This window comes from Phasianus colchicus, chromosome 8, assembly GCF_987193195.1.
Source record: "Phasianus colchicus chromosome 8, bPhaCol1.hap1.1, whole genome shotgun sequence".
Taxonomy (NCBI): domain Eukaryota; kingdom Metazoa; phylum Chordata; class Aves; order Galliformes; family Phasianidae; genus Phasianus; species Phasianus colchicus.
This window is the reverse complement of record NC_143443.1, coordinates 18,385,678-18,404,321: the sequence shown is the minus strand read 5'-3', so window position 1 is coordinate 18,404,321 and position 18,644 is coordinate 18,385,678. Positions and strand designations below refer to the sequence as shown.

At 45.0% G+C, this 18,644-nt stretch overlaps 1 protein-coding gene across 2 annotated transcripts; it reads right to left on the bottom strand.

The window, feature by feature from the left end:
- Nucleotides 1-158: 158 nt before the first annotated feature.
- ZNF488 (zinc finger protein 488) lies at nt 159-16,864 on the bottom strand. 2 transcript variants are annotated; one of them, XM_090144614.1, is made up of 4 exons: nt 16,773-16,864; nt 5,702-5,924; nt 2,290-2,518; nt 159-1,536 (listed from the first exon to the last, which is right to left on the bottom strand). In XM_090144614.1, exons 2-4 carry the CDS (start codon nt 5,918-5,920, stop codon nt 380-382), a joined length of 1,605 nt encoding a protein of 534 aa, XP_090000740.1. In that variant the 5' UTR covers nt 5,921-5,924; nt 16,773-16,864; the 3' UTR covers nt 159-379. The 2 variants fall into 2 exon arrangements, with proteins under 2 accessions (XP_090000740.1, XP_090000741.1); XM_090144615.1 differs by lacking the exon at nt 16,773-16,864 and adding an exon at nt 16,635-16,704.
- Between the last annotated feature and the right edge of the window lie 1,780 nt (nt 16,865-18,644).

The window sequence follows — 18,644 nt, the reverse complement described above, 5'->3', positions numbered from 1 at the left end:
GATTCCACATTCAGAGAAGAGGTTGCTGCTTCTGTATTTACACTGTACAGTGCAGACACCAGCAAATCAAATTTTGTCTGCAAAATGATACCTTTGTCCACAAATTTTGTTTGCAAATTAATACTGCGTGTGCATTCATTTCACAATTTTATTTCCTCAAAAATAGATTGACAAGGGCCAGGCTGAGTTCGCAAAACTTACAACCCACTCAGACTTTTGTAAACATATCATATTTTTTGCAAAGCATCTATTATAAATTACTGTAAACAGTGATTTTCTGTAAGAAATTAATGTAAACGCAAAAAAGAAATGGATACAAATGAATGTTGCCCCCCTACCCAACCTGCCCAGTCCCTTGGTGAGATCCATCTGCACAGCTCTAATTGTGAGAGGTCATGTGCCGGGATAAATGATGGCGTTCTCGGAAGTACTCATGACAAATGGGACACGTGAGCTTCTCCTCCCGTCTCCTCTTGCTCTGGGATTCAGTTGAAGAGTATTCTTTTTTGTGATGTGACCGCATGTGGAAGACTAAATCGGAAGTCATGCGAAAGGACAGGTTGCATTTGGCACACCAGTTCTGGGCAGCCACTCCAAAGGACGTGAAGGTGGGGGGAAGAAGAGTCAAGGAGGAGGAGGTGGAGGTGGAGGAAGAAGTAGTGGTTGTGTTCTGTAACTGTCCTGCTTGCTTGTGCCATGGTTCTGAGGTATATGGGAAAACATTTCCCCGAATGATGCTAGTCTGCAGCATCTGAGCATTACACAAATCACTGACAAAGAACTTGGAATTGAGAAGAGTGCTGCAGCACATGATGTCTGTGGTGGCGATGAAGCCAGACAGCTCCCCCAGGCTCTTTGGTGACTCACTCATGGGATGAGAAGAATTTATTGCCACTCTTTCTGCAAGACATTTACTGGGCTTGCTGAAAGCACTCTTCTGCTCTCCTTGGCCTCTGGCGGGCCACACAAAGGAAAATGCACTACCAGAGGAGTTCAGCAATGCTTCCTTCGATACCTGCTCCTTACCAGCGGGAGCTGTGCCATCCTCCTGGTCTGACTCTTTGGGTCTCTCATTCCTCAGCTTCTCCTTCATCCTCCTGACCTCAGTGAAAGCACTCTGCTTCTGCTCAAAAGCCTCCTTCCTAGCTGACTGCCTCCCTGAACTCAGCTTCCAGAAAGAACCAGCTGGTGCATGCTCTCCTCCAGCCTCTTCCTTGCCCCCACAGTTATGTTCCTCACTCAGATTATTTGTTTTCTCCAGCAACACTGTTTTCCTGCTCCTGTTGTTCTCAGCCTCTTCTGATTTTGCTCTCTTTTCTCCAGTGAGACCACGTGCATCATCTTTACAAGCTGTCATTTTGACCTCTAGATCCTTTGCCAGGCTGTGGAAATTCGTGGTCTGATCCACTAACGTGCCTTTTTCAGCCTGGAAGTTCCTCCATAGGGCACTATTCTCTGGGATGCACAGGAAGCGGACGTGGGACAGATAGGAATGCTCACATTTAAAGACTCGGTTGCATTCTTTGCATCTCATCTCTGCAGAAACAGACAACAGATTATGAGTTTTGCCAAGTTAGAACCATTGATGGATACAGATCCTGACCATGTCATTGACACAAACAAAAACACAAAAACATCTCTTACGTCATTCAAGGTGATACATGGTAAAGCTAAAGTCAGAGTGAGATTTCACAAATTGGCTGGGAAGAATTGCAAAAACCTATGCTGTAGGCTTAGTACAATATAGATCACTTCCCAAACTACAGAAGCTGAACTTACATAACAACTGTACCTCTGTTGGTTTCAAGTCTTGCATCTAAATACGGTGTTTCTTGTGCAGACAGCACTTTGCTCTGGTAAATTCACAGGGCTGATACTGTGTGTCTACACAGAAGCTAACAGAATGTGCTGAAATCAGTTAAAGTGATTTAGTAGGTATCTGCTATAAACGTATTTATATTAATTTAATAGTAAAATACAAACAAGTACATTATCATACAAACTAACCAACCTATATCTATACAAACAAAGCTTTATAAGTTAATTTAACTCCAGCAAAGGGAAGGTAGAAAAAGGTTTGTTCCACTTTGTCTAGATGAAATTTTGAAGAAAATTTCTTCATGCTCTGTGCCTCCAACTCCAAACCCAAAGCAGAAGATCTGACCTCTTAACTGCTGAGGGTTTAGACAGCTTTTATTTCCTGTATGACAGGATCAGCACATACTAAATAAGTTGCAGGCTGACTTCAGTCCTCAGTGACCTCTGCACGGCCAGCAGTCTGGTACTTACCATTCTGGGGACTCTGAGTTTTTATCTCATTGAAACCCAAGAGACTGGAAAGCTCTTCATCATACCAGACAAGCAGCTCCTCATTTTTGTTGATTTTCCTGGTAGAGCGATAATATAACTGACTGTTTTCTAAGTAAGCTTCCAAGTTTTGCTCCTTGCTATTGGCAGCTGCTTGTACGAGCCTCATCCAAGGCAGCCCTGTAGGACTGTGCACAGACGTGACATCTACCTGTGGGACAGAACACAAAAAAGGGGAAGTTTCAAGTTCTGGGAGCCAAAATAGCTGTCCAACAAATTCAAGGAAAAAAGTCTTTTTTTCTGCATCACACAGAACCTGTGCCAAAGCAGTGAGCCCAATCCTTATACATCTGTGACCAAAGTTGTGGTGGAGAGAAAGATCAGGAGTTCTAATATTAAGTCTATTGCTCAAATTAAATTTTCCTTCTGTATACATGTTACAACACAGTGCTCAGCTGCAAAAAGGCTTTTCTCCAAAGGGCTACTGAGTCCGCTAGTCACAGGTTGACCATGCTCTGGAAATAATATAACTGTCAGACATTTCTTTTTGTCCTCCTTGTTCAGTGTGTGGCTCCCATCTTATTTAATTGATTGCATTTGCTTTGAATAGGGAATGATTTATTTCTTCATAGGTTTTTCCTTGGTGTTTACCACAGCAGAACTATGTCCTCTGCAGTGTTTGAAAGATGGGGAAGATTTTCATAGCTGGGAGGCTGAAACAGAGGGTGATCAAGGGCAACATTTACACACATAAAAAGCCTCAACTAATTTTTGAAGCACTAAGTCATTGTTTTGAAAGGAAGAAGTTTGGAAATGAAAAATGTTTAATGACAAGTATGATCCAAGTTTCACCCCAAGCAATGTATAGCTCTTTGTTTTCCACTAATTGCAGGATGGCCATTCATTGGTGTTTTGCATCAGAAACAGTATTTAGGTTATTTATTTCTCTGTTTTTAACTCAATCTGACTGCTACCTACCAAGAAAAGTATGACTATAATAGTCACTTGGATATGGAAGGAAACATTAAGAGAACATTAGTATAAAAGTTAATTAGTACGAAGGAGAAAATAAATTTGCATGCTCTGTAACTGGTTCTCTCAGAACAGCATGGTAATTAACAATGATTGAGAAATCTTGAAGTCTGACAGCAACACAAGCACACCCACCCACAGACACAGTGGTTGCGACTAATAGCTATGACAGAGGCTGTCATTTATTAGTTTCTGTGTTTCAGAAATACCAAGAACCCACCCGGAGCTCTAACCAAAGTCAAAGGGAACACAGCTCCTCCAGGAACCAGACCTCCGGGGCAGGAGCTGAAAGAGCTCACAGGAGGAATCAAGGGCAGAACAGCAGACCTGGGTGCATTCAGCTTCGATCATGAGCCCACTTTGGCTTTTTCTCTCCCTGGATTGGCAGTCCCACCGATGAATCCTTTGCATCCACACATGAGGGAAGGGCTTTACTGCCCCACAGGCTATAGCAGAGTGCTGTGAAGGTAGTCTGGCTTCCCTGATACAAGCTGAAGGAGAAAAGTGAGAATAAGGCTGCTCCTTGGATCCAGGAGGCAAAAGCATGAGAAGCTGCAAGGGGCAGAGGAAATTAGAGGAAAGGATAGATTTTATAAAGGACTATTTTACTTTGCATGAGTAAAGCATTGGCTGGAAAGAACCACCTGTGCCAGTGGTTGCCCAAGCATACAAATTGGCTCAAAGAGCTCAAATTTGGGCCTCCAAGTAGATGAGAGAAAAAAAACAGAGCTCCCTTTTGAACTAAACATAAAAGCCTAAGAAAATGAAAATCTTTTTGGAAATTATATTCTCCAAAGCCCTGCTGAATTGCTGCTGAAGGATGAGCATGAAATTCAGCTGCAAAGAATCCAGCTTATCCTTTATCCCTGTGTTTTTGCTATAGCTAAAACAAGCCCCATTTCTTGTTTTCCCCTCAGTACCGTGACAATATTGTGTCATTGTGATTGTATCATTAGTTAATTGTCTGCACACAGAGTTGCAAGCTAAATAATAGTTCCTGATTTCTGGAAGGTTTAGTTTTAATTTGGAGTAGCAAAGAGGATATGGGGCCAAGGGCTGCATCTGAAATAGCTACTTGCACACAATTTGATGCATTGATTGACAAAAACAGAGATCAGAGCCAGTTCAGACGTTCAGTGTCATGCCTTCATAACAACTCCTAACTCATATGCAGCAAAATACTAAAGCCCTCCCACTGGAGGTCCAGTGTAGAAACCCTTTGAGACTCTTCCTTGACTCTACAGTCATTCTAAAACTCCCAGGAGGAATATAGAATTATTCCATAGAGTCTCATCTCAGGAGGGTTAATTCTCCTGAGAGCTGATAGTTGTCCTGGAGCACTGATAATCCAGCCTGAGCAGGCTAACTTGTGCCAGGGATTCAAATGAACAGTCAGCAAGAGCCTGAAGCCTCTTTGCCTCTTTCTTGATTTCTTTAAACCAAAAACATCAAGCAGATATCTCCAAACAGATACATCTTCCATACTACACATTCTGCCCGGAATTTCTCTAAACTGCAGAAAACTTAGAAGAATCTTTTCTTTCTTTACATGATGTCCCTGTCTTCATCTAGACCAATGATTACTGAAATGCACTCCAAGACCCTGAAGGCTGAGGTAAGATGTCAACAGGAGAAATAAGCATTGTCCAAATGAAAACATCATGATGAACAGTGGCTACGGAACCAAATATTTGGGAATTAGAAATTGAGATTAAACAGATTAAAATTCACTCCATCACCGTCCTGGGGCTCCTGACCTCCCCAGCATGATGGTTCCTTTTGTTTCACAGCCCCTGCTCTGTGGCTTTCCTGCAGTAACTTCAAAGAGCAGATGCAGTGCAGACTTATCTAAGGTAACTTCAGCTGATCCATGTACTAATAGCAGTAGGATGTGACTACCTGTGGGCTAGCTGCCTGACTGACATCTTTTACAGATCATATTAAAGTCACTGCCAATTGTAATTTTACTTTTATGGGTAACTGAGAAAACCAGATTTACAGTGCCTCCTAGTAAAACTCCTGTGTTCTTTGTAAGGAGAAAATCTGAGTGAGATAAGTGAAGATGCAAAACTATTCATCCCTCTTCCCTCCTCCGTGCAGTCAGTGCTGAAGCAGGTCATCAGTCTTGAGCACAGAAACAGGACTTTGTATTCTTTCTGCAAAGGCAATAGTTTTCATTGAGGTCCCCCCAGTCTACAGCCCATAAATCAGCAATACATTGGCTGCTTCTCCCTTTTGGAGGAACTGTTAGTTGTGTTGAACAGAGAAAAAATCTACTCCTTACAAAGTCAGGATGCTGTAAACCTGAGGGATGGTTTAACTCTGTCTGATAGGACTAGCATTAAGTATTGCTTTTCCCCACCTTAAACACATAGTGGATGGTCCGTCTATCAGAACACTTGAGGGCAATAAAAGCTACAGTGTCCAGCAGGGTGTTCTGCAGCATGCACGGTCCAAAAACAGCTTCTTCAGGAATATCTTGTGTGGTGTGAACAGTAGCCAGTATATCTGGGAAATGGTGATGCAGAAATCTGTTGTCACTTGTCCAAAGGAATTTAGGCAAAGATGTGAGTTCCATCATAAACCTGTAAAATAACGAGAAGTCACGCTTGGAATACAGATGGTAATGGAAGGAGACATCATTACTTAAAATATAAAGGCTTCCAGGAACTGCAGGTGAATTGTAAGAGCATGCCAAAACATTGTTGCTTAGAGTTTACAGCTTTGTTAACATCTCATTCAGAAAGGGAAAAACAACTTTGTAGTAAACCAAAATATGAGATTTGTAAACAAGTTGATTACATTTTTCTGGAACAGTCAGACTGTCCAGGAGCCCAGCTGCTCTGCACTGCTACTCCCTTTTGCCAGGAATAAGAAACATTGGGAACAGTAAGCTAAATTTTCAACCAGTAGAATTTTGTATGTTCTTTTTCAGTATATTCTCAGGTAAGCTTCTTGCTTATTATTGGTAGCTCATGGGATTGTGAAGAAAGATGGGAAGGACAGCAACAATAAGAAAAAGCAGATGTTATCCGAGATGGGTTTTGAAAAAGCCATGTTCTTTAGTTTGGAAGTGTGACATCAGTCTAAGTACTCAGGTGCACAACCAGGAGTAAACTGAGTGTCTGCTCAAACTGAATGCACAAAATCTCTGTAGACTGACACAAGGATTATATCCTTCTCTTCCCAGAATGTACTTAAGATACTAGTTATTAGTTGTTGTTAGGAAAATCAAATCAGATTGTGACTCTTGCCATTAGCATAACATTAGGGGAGATTGGTGTGCTCAAGGGCTGCATTTTCTTGCCCTGAATGTTGACTATTAAATCTTTTCAGTGCAGAGGGAATTTCTGCACTACACACCTCAATCCAAGATCTGTGTATGCAGCGAGGAGGTAGTTTTGTGTTATTTGCCATTCTGAGCTTCCCTAGGTTTTTAATGAAGATATTGCCATCTCCTGCTCCCAGATGGAGGACATGAAAAAACCCTAATTTATGCCATCAAGAGCTGGATCAGGTCCATTAGGCACAGAAAATTAAAGAGAACAGCAACAAGCCCTGAAGAGGCCTTAGCCTAATAAATACCGAGATAGAAGGGCTGAAGATCCAGTCTAATCTTTCTCATTCTCTGCCAGCAGAATTGATTTGTTACTCACTGACTCATGACTTAAACTGAAGTGATATAAAGCGCTCTGGAGAGTTGCAGTGATTTAACTAAATCAGCTTCTAAATCAGTATTGTTAATTCAGAATAATGTCCCCCTCATAGGCAAGGTCGGAGCCCCCACCCCGGAAATAAGGAAATGCATGTTTACATATGCAGAAAGTAGTGAACCTCTGAAGGATGAATGTCTAAAACAGACAAGTAAGACAAAGAGTGGGAGGTAAAAGGGTAAAAAAAATGTCAGCTGACTTGTCAGAGATTAGGCCTTAAGAGGAGGATAGAACAGGACTCTGCTTTCAGTTACTGATGAGTTTCATTGCCTGGTTTCCCAATAACCTGCTAAAGTCACTACTGGTGTGAGAACAAAAAGATGTCTTCTCTGTGCACATTTGTACAGCATAGGATCTGCCTAAATAAACACAATGCATTTCTATGCTCGTGTGTTTCCATTTAAGCAGTACTGATTTTTAATAAATGGAGTGACATCATATTTTAAAAATAAAATAATGCAAAAGATAAAAGCTCCAAACCATCAGAAAAATAAATTTGAGATCTAAAATGCGTCAGTGTACCTCTGCATAAGAAAACGTTTAGAAATAAGTTCCAAGCTAAAACAATCTCTTTTGTAAGAGTCTACCTTTGGGGAATTCTTAATCTCTTCTGGCATTATTTTATTTATTCACTTACAACCTTAGAAGGCAAAACTTCTCTCTAAGATTCTCCTTTCTAATTCATCCGAATGTCTCCATGTATATAGGAGAGTGTTGTACATTAACTATCTCAGTGTCTCTTCAGAGGAAACTGAATTTTCTATGGTCTTTGATGCCCTCAAGGCTGAATTTGCAGTGAGGACATTGCTGAGGATGCTGCATGTGAGCACATCCATGTCAGAAAGGGGTGGATCACTGACTGTGCTGTCCCAACCTCCTCCAGAAATCCCCACTGAGGCATAGATACTGGGCTTGAAGGAAGATAGACCTGATTCCAGCCAGCTCCTGCTGCCTGGTATCTTTCCCTGTTTTAGCAGGCATCAAAGAGCATAATCCATAAACCCCAACATGACAAGAACCATTTCTCCAAAAAACTGACAATGCATGGATACCAAGTCTAGGATTTACATGCAACACCACCACCTAGTGATTTCTGCCAGAACAGACATCCTAAAGAGCTACTGACAGAGAGGCAGGACAGGCCTCAGCACTGCTCCCCATTCGGGTTTTGCTGCCCACAGGGTGGATGCAAAACACCAGCATGGCTGCTCTGCACTCCTTGGTGCCAGTGCAGCCACTGGCAGTGCAGCGCGTGCTGCCTGCCTGATGCCCCGGTCCTGCCCCCAGTCCTGAGTGCTGAAGGGCTTCCACACATCCCAAAAGAAGGGCAGAAGTCACTCCCAGGTGCAGCAGCCTTTGCCTGCTCTTGCTGTTCCACTGGGCTGCTTGCAGATTATCCTCCCTTCTGGGAGCAAATAAATCAAGATATGCACACCTTCTGTTCCATTAAATTCTTCTGAATTGAGGGGATGCAGGAAATGGAAGCCAATAAGGTGTATCAGATCACTGACATATCTTTCTTCTATCCAAAATCAAGCATGTATCAAAGTCAACAAGCCTTTGTGCTTTGCTTGTTTTCTAAGTGACTTGTGAATTAGTCATAGATCTGATGGACAAAAACATCCCCCAGGTGACAGAGACAGTCACATTCCTCACCTGCACAGCAGGGTCAGCTCAGGGAGAGCTGCAAAGAGGAGATATCATGGATACAGAGCAAAGGAACTCAGTTCCTGTGAATCCTTTAGCAGCTTTCTTCACGGGGAAATCAAATAATTTGTTGAATGCACCACCTAGTGAAATAATGCAGCATAACACTGAGGCTTCAGATAAAGGGACAGCAGCACAGGAGCTCTTGACTAATTCCAAATTCAGACCCAATGTGTTTCACATCTTTGCCAATGGCCCTCACAGTCTGAATGAGGTTATGATCATTAAGAACCTACAATGGGAGCTGCAGTGAGAAGTGGCAATGGTTCACAGGCTGGCTGGCAGTCTTTGGCAGACTGAAGTGGGAGAGTTGCTCACATTCTTCAAGGGGAACAAAGGATCACAACTGAGAATTCTTCAAGATTTCATGGATTTTTTAATTTTCTTCTAAAATGCCAGGAACTCCTGATGTTGGCATCAGACCTTCATTTCCTTCCATCAGCTTTCTGTCATTGCTGCCTACAGCTCTGCAGTACAGTCACTACTCTCTTCACTGCTTGATGCACAGACACCTGCAAGCATTTGGAACGATGGGACTCCTACTGATGGTTTCACTACTTATTTTCCCCAGCTGGTCATACCTCTCTTATCCTCATAAACTCCTCAGACACCACCACCTCTGGCCCTTGAGAGATGTGCTCTTCTCACCTCATTCCAGTACTTAAGGAATAATAGCAACACACAAATCTCCAGTGACCTAAAAATCCCCATCAGTGTTTTCCTGTGCCATCGGGACTAACATTATGTATAGGTGAAGACACACTACATTAGAATCATGCTTGTTTTATGTTACCAATTTCAACATTTGGCTAACTGCTTTAAGGAGAAGCCATTCTTCTGCACTCTCATTTCTCACAGATTTGCTCACTGTTTTGTGCATCTGACAAACTCGCTCCTCTGCTGCATGGAAAAGTTGACAGAACTCTGTCATAAATCTCCTTGTGAAGGTCATATCTTTAGCTCTGTACTGTGCAGGCAATTATACCCTTGCCTCAAACAGGCAATGCTGAGAGTGCCATTGTCTCCTAGAGATACGATCTCCTCACACAACATAATCCTGCTGCTCTCACTCATGTTCTGCATAATTCCTCTGGGCTCACCCACGCACACATGTCTGAAATGGTGACATAAATTGAATATTTATAGTGCATTAGTAGGACATTAGAGTCAGATCACCTGTTAGACATGGGGTACTCTCCATATTCTATCTGTCATACATGAGAATTTTCATATGGATGAGTTTAGGGACTTGCAGATTAATGGACTCTTCATCCCCTAGAGAATATCTGATACACATATACCATGTCCCTGAGTGATGGATTTTGCATCTTTATTTCTGAGGAGTGTGACAGATCTGTCAAATAACAAGTACCTATGGGCAGGCAGTTCCCTATGGACTACACAGTTGTGGATGCTTCATCAAAAAGCACATGAAATAGATGGTGCTCATGGCAACTCCTCCTAGTCTGTTTGCTTCCAGAAGCAGCACACAAATTGCTGGCAAAAAGGGTTCAGCCTGATGGTTTGGGGATGGTTTATATCAAATCTATGACCCTGCAAAGTCAACTATGATGCTTCAGGCTGGCTTTGCCTATCTTCATTGGAAGTATATGCATCCCCTTCCTCCTGCCAAATTTCAGTGTGATTTAGCAGGTATTTCTAGCAGTTTGCTTTGAAGATATAGTTCCAACATTTTGCCTTATTCTTCTTCATGTCTACACTACAGAAGACTTCTGTGAACCCATGCTCCATTAACCCAGTTAGTAGAACAGCCTGATTAAAACACAATCCCCTTTCTCCCTTACAGTCCCCTTTTCTCCCTTACTAAGACCCATTCCAGGTGTTTTCCCGTACTTCCTTAAAGGGACAATTTGGAATCAGCATACTCTATAAGATAATGACTTAGTTTGTGTGCAAGTTTGAGTGCAATGGAGCTTGCACACAGCTGTGACAGTCACGTTTGGACCAATTCTGGGCCACCAAAGAGGCATTCTTAAGGTTCTGCAGAAAGGCAGCAGCAGAACTGACAGCAGAGCCTAAAGCAACAGTAACTTCTGAGAAGCACAAAGGCAGCTCCCACACCTCGTGACAAGAACACATTCCTAAGGAAAAGTGAGAGAAGGGCCTATGAATAGCTATAAGCAGATTTCCAGGTCCCTGATTTTCTACCAGACGGCCTTCAGATGTCACTGCAAGCTCTTCTAAGGAATGCCTGGAAAAGCTCAAGCCTAGAAACTGCTTGGAACACAGACTCCCCAGCCACCTATTGTCGTAGGACTCCTTGCCAGAGTGACAACATTGAACTGTGGCATTGTTCTTTGTTTGGTGGCGGTCACAAAAAAGACATGTAGCCTTGCTTAATTTTATCACTGATTTACAGGTGTGAAGGAAACAACTGAGCCATCTTTGCAAGAAGGGAAAAATCGCAACCAGAACTTGCTTAGATACTTCAGCTCTTCAAAATCATAAATGGAAAGGATTAGTAAAGATTGATTCTCTTAAGCGAATTTGATAGGAATACCTGCCAAAAGCTTATTTAATTTCACCCTCACATTTTATTTCAGTTTGATGTAATATGCACATAGCAATAAAGCTTTCAAAGCAATCACCCTACTATGGAAAAAGAAAAAAATAAAACATGTCACAAAGATATTCGTAAAAGTTATTGGGAGGATCTGATCCAGAGGATCTGACCCACCCTCCAAAACCATTCTTACATCTACTCTGACCTGCCTCTGGAGCAAGGATTAACTTGAATTGTAGAGCCCTGCACTTGCCATGCTGACAGAACTGAAATAAACAAACACTGGAACCATCATTCCCTTCTCCTTTTAACTTACTCCTTTCTACTCACAGCACTGACAGTGTTCTCCCTGGAGCACATAACCTGGCACTCCTGTGGCCACTGCCCAAACTCCTTTTGATTTCAGAAGGTCTGTCAGCCCAAGGAATCCGTGATCAGACATGCATTGTCATGCACAATAAACTACAGATATTGAAGAATTGAGCTGATGCAGACAGAGTGCTTCTGTCTGCAGCATTTATCATTCTCCGCTGTTGTAAGGAACTAAGGATTCCTAACACATGAGGGGAATTCCAAGGGAATCGGAGATGAAAAAGTGAGAAAATCCACTTCTTGAATTTCATACAGTTGGTTTCTTTCTGCACAGAGTTTCCTTATCTTTTTATTCATGCTGTGAACTGCAAAGGAGAAGAACCAAAGCTAGAACTGGGAAAAAGTTGGCAGAAAATCAGAGAAAGAAAAGGAGAATTCTTGTTTTGAAAGATATAATAAGTAATTCCAAGTACCCCCAAACAGATGCTGAAAGAAACTGCAACCTGCTTCTTAAATCCATTAAACCACAAACTGAGGAGGCACTGTTTAAGCACAAAAAAACCCAAGCAAGCTGTTTCCCTTAGCTCACTGCTGCAGCAAGGTAGACTGTGCATCAGTCCTGGCCAGGTCTCCTTTGGGGCCCAGAGCCTTTCCTTCATACCTTTGCTGCTGAGAAGCCTGTATGCATGAAGAAAGTCGTACAAGTGGATGTGGAGACGTGAGGCAGCTGTTGCTGCCATGTGCTGCCTTTCCCAGCCTGGCTGGGCTGCACCAAACTATAAGTTTGCTGCTCCTCAGGGAGGTGTTACATCCCAAGTAGAGTACATCAAAGTCCAGGATGAAGTTGGAAAGGGATGAGGTGCTGCCGGTTGCAAGACAGAAAAATAAGCATGTGTCACATTTCTGAGTTTTGAGCTTGACATCCTGCTTATCTTCAAGAAATAGTGCATTGATGGTATTCATTGAATTCCTGAGCTCTAAGTATCCTCTTTCATCCTCCCAGTTTCACCAATGGCAAATTGGAATTCCAGCAACAATTCTGCACAGAGATCAGGATCAGCTAGTTCAAGAAAGGCCCACTCCTGCCAATGTACCACTTCCAATCCATGTGGAAAGAAGAGTTCAATTAGCAGTGATAAACAAAATGCCAGTAAAACCTATGATTTTTCTTACCCAAGGCTACAATGGGCCATCCTGGGAGTGCTGCTGCTCTGACCTCATCCCCTGCACTTCTAGGGCAGTTTGCCTGAGCCATGCACCTGGGGGAAGCAGCAGGAAATACAGCTTTGTATCAGGGAGGAATTTGCTGGCTGCAGAGGTGAACTGAGTCTAAAAATTGTGGAAAAAAACTGGGGCTGAACTAGCCTGCTGCATGCAAATGGTTTTGCTCAGCATTTAGCTGACCCCAGCTAAATGACACACCTTCCTGCACAGCAGCTGCAGAACTCTGCCTTGAGAAAGTAGTGGGTAGGGTACAAGCAGGGAAACAGCACATTCCCAGAAAGAATCATGAGGCATCTCCAAGTGGAGAGCCTGATATACACACTGAGCTTCCAGAAACTGGTCCTTTGTGCAAGTCCAATCTGGAATTGTTTCTTCTGAATCAGAGACCTCCAAGCTCATTGAAAGCTCACAATTTTGCTGTTCTATTTTCACGGTACCTTCAGGGAGCAGCTCTCCAACTCTCGCTATTTTAAGGCTCTGTGGTCTTCAGATTGTCTTCCATCACCTGCAACACACAGTACAGGCAATGCAAGCTGACAGCTCCTGATGAGCCATCATTATATCTTGGCTGGATACCCAGCCTAGTGAATCATGAAGCTGCCAAACCTTTTTATTATGAAGTATCTCTCAGACTTCAGTGGGAATAATGAGGAAGACAGAGCTAAAACCCTGCTTAGAAATGAGTAAATACTTCAAGTTCCACATCTGCCTTCAGCAAGCCTTGTGAGATCAGGAGCCACTTGGAAGCACAGATAAAGAAGTAAGATTCCCGTTTCCTTTGCTGTTTCCTCTGAAAACAAGGACAGCTGAAGAGGGCTCTTACTTGCTGCATAGCAGCTGCCCTCAAGATATACAGAGCTGCCTCTGAAAAAGAGGCAGAACTTTTCTCCCAAGACCACATGGATGCAATTACCATCCTTTACTTGAAGTTCAGGAAAGAAATGTCCAAAATTCAGTGTCAGATCTAGCCTGGTAAAAACATAATTAAGACTGGAACAAGTTCCAGGAGAGGTTGAAATTTCCCCAGTGAATTTCATGTGGGAGCTCCACAGCAAGCCCTGCTCTTTGTCAATTTCCACATCCCTCTGCCTGGCACTGCATTCGATCTAATGGGCCTTCGTGGATGGTGTTGACTTGTGCAAGTCACTCACAAGTAGGCAAAGGGAGATGACTATAGCTCAGTGGTCTGATGCCTTTTAAAGATTTCATTTTTGGGTGCAAGGCACTACGCTGGGAGGGCTGACTCTTCACCAACCTACACAACACCCATGTGCTGCATTACCCTTACCTGCTACTTTCGTTCTTGCATTTTCAAGGCCTAGGACATTAAAAATAGGGTTCCTGTGGGAAACCAGGAGCATGTTGTAGCTCTCCAGTCAGCTTTGAGGATTATTGGCCTGTAAATGTTATGAATTAGCCTCATTTCAGAGCACAGTGTATTTCATATTCCCACTGGCACTGTGCCAGTGGTCACTTCAGAGACTGGGTCTGCCTCCTGCCCCTGCTGCTCCGGCACTGCTCAGTGTTCTGCAATAGGTACAAGACCCCAAAAATGTCAGAGGCATTTTGAATTTTACAGGGCACAACCAGGAAGGGAGAGAAAACAAATCCCAAAGTGCCTCTGTGTCCCACACTCCACTAGAAGGAGCATACAACAAATGTGTATGTTAAAGCTGCGAAAGCATTTCATGGGAAGCAGAACAGAAAAAGTAATGATGCAAACTTTCCTCTGCTATCATGTCCATTGGGGAGACCCAGGTTGTGGCACTGCATGCTAGCATATCTGTTCTCACAGACACTGAACACTTCCTCTTTACATGGACATCCATGCAAACAAAACCCCATTCCCCACTTGCAGACAGAGAACACTGCAAAGCGAGCAGCCAGCACAACCCAGTGCAGCCAGACTGATGCCCCACAGCCACACAGCAACAGCATCTGTAACTTGGGAAAAGAATCACTATTTCTGCTCTCTCCATCCAGTTCAAATTCATATCTCTTTTTCACAGATTACAAGAAATGACTTTATCTGATTGCTGTGCAAGACATGGATGGTTCATTTTCATTTCACAGTCCTGCTATTTATTTTCAGTAGCTCTCAATTTTTTAAACAATGCAATACTTTCTCAACAAGATACTAATATATTTATTTCTGTGCTCATGTGCATATACATATATATATACAGCCACACACTCACAGCTCACAGCTGTACATATGGTACACGCACAGCTATAGGATCTTTTGCAATTTTATACACTTGTCATTTGCATTTGAAGATAAATATTTCAGAACAAGTAGCCACATTCACATGCTTCATGCTGGAGATTCCTTCAGCTGCACAAAGTAACAGCAACTTGCACCCACATTACTTATATTGGTGTTAGGCTTGCTGCCCAATGTCACCTCCACTAACAGCAGTAAACAAGCTGAACAGCACCGTGTAATGTGAAATTGTGGGGAACAACACCAGCCACTTATTCTATATTGAAATGGAGCAAAAGAATCCCTTGAAGGAAAGTGAATTCTGACCTAAACCAATTTGCTTCCCAATAAGACACTTTCTTCTTTGAGCTGATGTTTATTAACAGCAAATACAGGTAACAAGTGCTGAAGAAGAACTGTATTAACAGATTCATAGCATTACGCACTTGAAAAACACACATATGATATGCTAGGATTTAGGGTAAGCCATTTCTTCTGCTAAATCTTCCATACACTCTATAATTCCTTACACCAAATCTATTTTTATGTTTTTATTATTACTATTATTATTATTATTTTGTTCTCTCCCACTCACTTAATAGAAGCGAAAGAAATATTTTGACTTTACGTTACTGTTTCTATGCCCTTGGAGCTTTTTTTTCTTTCAATAAGATGATATTTCTGTCAAGTTCTGCAGATCACTGCTCGGCTTTGACACACTGGGAGGTTCCTGAATTCCACGTAAATGTGCTTTCTCATAAACAGCATACAAACATTTGGTGTCACTTTACACATTTTCTGAAAAATAGATCTTATATTTAACCTTCTGGTTTTTCTCTTGCCTAAATCCCTCTTTCTATTAGCAATGATATCTAATGAAGAGTAATGGGAGCTATGAGGGCTACATTTGGCTTTTTTGAAAGCCACAAAGAGGGGACAGGTCCTCAGCAAGAATCTGTAAATTCATCAATTCAATCCACGAGTGCAAACGGTTCTTATTTAAGAGCAACTACACGGAAAATACAGAATTAGCGAAAACTTGTGTCCTCCCGTGACATTTCCACAGCATCACCCATCCGACCACAGAGTGAAGGTGATGCTTCCCCCCTTTGTACCCGACTCTGTTCCTACAGAAACCTTTACACAAAGGATTTATAAACTTGAAGACCAAAGTGACATTTCCAAGTGACGACAAGAGTGGTTTCTAACTTACGGAACGAGTAAGAAATTACTGCTAAGGAACATGGATATCTTTACACTGGATAGAAATACAGAGTAGCGTGGAGAGAGATTTCAAAGAAAGTTCATCCGATTCTTAAAGCGATCATACCCTAACCAAGCACCCCAAAGCCACGACGGCTCCGACCCGTCGCAGTCAGAAGAAAGAAGAGAGAGAGACCAAAGGGGCAGCGGTCGCCCGAGCTGTCCGGACGGGGGCGAGGGGCCGGGAGGGAGAGGAGACCCGCGGGGCTGCCGAGGAGGATCTGAGGACGGCGGCTCTCCCTCCCGACCCCGCAGCCCGGACAGCTCCGCCGGGGACGCGGACGCTCGGTGCCGCCCGCCCGCCCACTCCCGTCTGAGCGCCGCTTTCTCCCCTTCGCCCTCTTCTTACCGCCCCGGAGAGCAGCCCGACGGCAGCCGCCCGCTTCGCCCCGCGCCGTCCGCTCTCTGCCGCCGGCACCACGGCCGCCCCGGCCCTCCCTCCCCTGCCGGCCCGCCCCCGTCCCCCCTCCACCGCAACTCCTCTCACCTCTCCGCGCTCACGGGCTCCGCTCAGCCCTCACCCCAGCAGCCGGCTGCGGCCGCGTCCCCGCGGAGCCCGCATCCCACCCCAGGGCCGCCCCTCCACCCCCACCTCCCACCCCACCCCGCGCACCGCCCCGGCGCGGCCGCGTCCCCCTCCCCGGCACCATCGCCGCTCCCCGCCCAAAGCGGCCCCCCCTTCTCCCGAGCCCCGCCGCTCCCCCCGCGGAACCCCCCCGGGTAGCAGCGGGGCCGCGAGCGAGAGGTGGGAGGGGTTCCCCTGTGTAACGGTGCGCTGGGAAGAGGACTTTCTTTTAAAGTTGGAGGAAAAAAAGGGCAAAGCCTCCGCATGCGTCCATCCCGGTGCTCCTTCGCAGCGCCCGACACCGCTGCTGACTGCGGTGCCGTTTGGGGCGCCGCCAGTATCGGTGCGAACCGTTTAAACGCGAAAGTGGGTGCTCCACGGAGAGCATCGGCTGGATGCAAAATGCGGGAATGCAAAATGAGGAATTTGAGGTTTGAAGCGGCTGATGGCACAGCTGGTATGGCAAATACAGCCATCACATGTCTTGTCAGAAGCAAATATTCCCCAAATCCGGACGGCAACATTGCTTTTGAAAGATGTCGTTCTATATAAATGCCTTTAACGCCTGGCAGAAAATCCTTATGAACATGTTGACAAAGGCAATAACCCGGCTTATTTGATTAGTGTCCGTGTAATCTGAATACTGGCCTGTACAGGGAAAAGAAACGTCAGCCCCGTAATGCTTTTGAAAGAACGGATTTGCGCTACAATTAACGAGTAATCTCACACCGATCCTGAGTCACGCTCCACGCGCAGCGCGGGGACTGGAGCGGGGGCTGCGCTCCTCGGGCTGCTCCCAAAGAGGCGGGAGCGGCCCCACCGACCCCAAAAGAACACCTTCTGGCTGTGGTCAGCCGGCAGGGAACAGAGCTGAACCATTCCCATTGCGGCCCCTGTCTCTGGCGCTCCTATTTTTGCAGCCTTTACGGAACCAACAGCTACCGGGGGCTCAGGAAGGGGCTGAGTGGATGTCTGCACGCTGCGGAGCGATGCTCCGTGGACACGGGTCCTCCAAGGGGAGCATCGGGAGGGTGCTGGGAAAATGGTTCTTCACCAGAAGGCGGTGGGCACGGAATGTGCTGCCCAGGGCAGCAGTCACGGTGCCAAGTGCCGGAGTTCAGGGATCGACTGGACAGCGCTCTCACTTGTACGCTCTGATTTTTGTGCAGTCCGGTGTGGAGCCGGGAGTTGGACTCGGTGACCCTCGGTCCCTTCCAACTCGAGATGTTCTGTGATTCTATGATTCTACGATCTGGGGTCGGGCCCCGCAGCGGGGCGAGTCGGTGGCGGCCCTAGATGAGGGACGATGCACATTATCGGAAAACAGCCACGGTCATATTTTTCTTTGTAACCTGCTTGGAAGCCTGCTGTGGTATTTTACGAAACAACCCTATCTGAAATGGGACCTGGAAGCCCGATGCCCTGTAAGGGGATGTGGGGAGAGCTTCGGGGCAGGAGGTGCCCGGGACCGGACTGCGGCACAGCCGGAGGGCGGTGGAGGTGGGGGGGGGGGGGGGGGGGGAAGGAGGGGGAAGAGGGGGGAAGATTCCTGCCGCCCGGAGGCCGCTTGCTCATTTTTGGTGAATGTCACCAGAGAGGATGTGGGTTTCTTGTATTTCTCCGTGATCTAAGTAATCGCTGGAACTGAGCTGGCCAGCGCACAAAAGTTTTAAAGCGGTAAGCTCGAGCCATGCGTCCAGCTGGCAGCTGTGCGTAGTCCAAGCAGGACGAGCGGCTGAAACCTTGTGGACCTCTTCTCTCGCGAAGTCCCCCACCGCCGCCGCGGTCGGATGT

Coding starts and splice junctions, on each gene's coding strand:
- ZNF488 (XM_090144614.1), bottom strand. CDS start 5,920: ATGATGGAACTCACATCTTTGCCTAAATTCCTTTGGACAAGTGACAAC. Junction 2,519..5,701: donor CCATCCACTATGTGTTTAAG/GTGGGGAAAAGC, acceptor TCTGTCCCACAG/GTAGATGTCACGTCTGTGCA. Junction 1,537..2,289: donor AACTCAGAGTCCCCAGAATG/GTAAGTACCAGA, acceptor CTGTTTCTGCAG/AGATGAGATGCAAAGAATGC.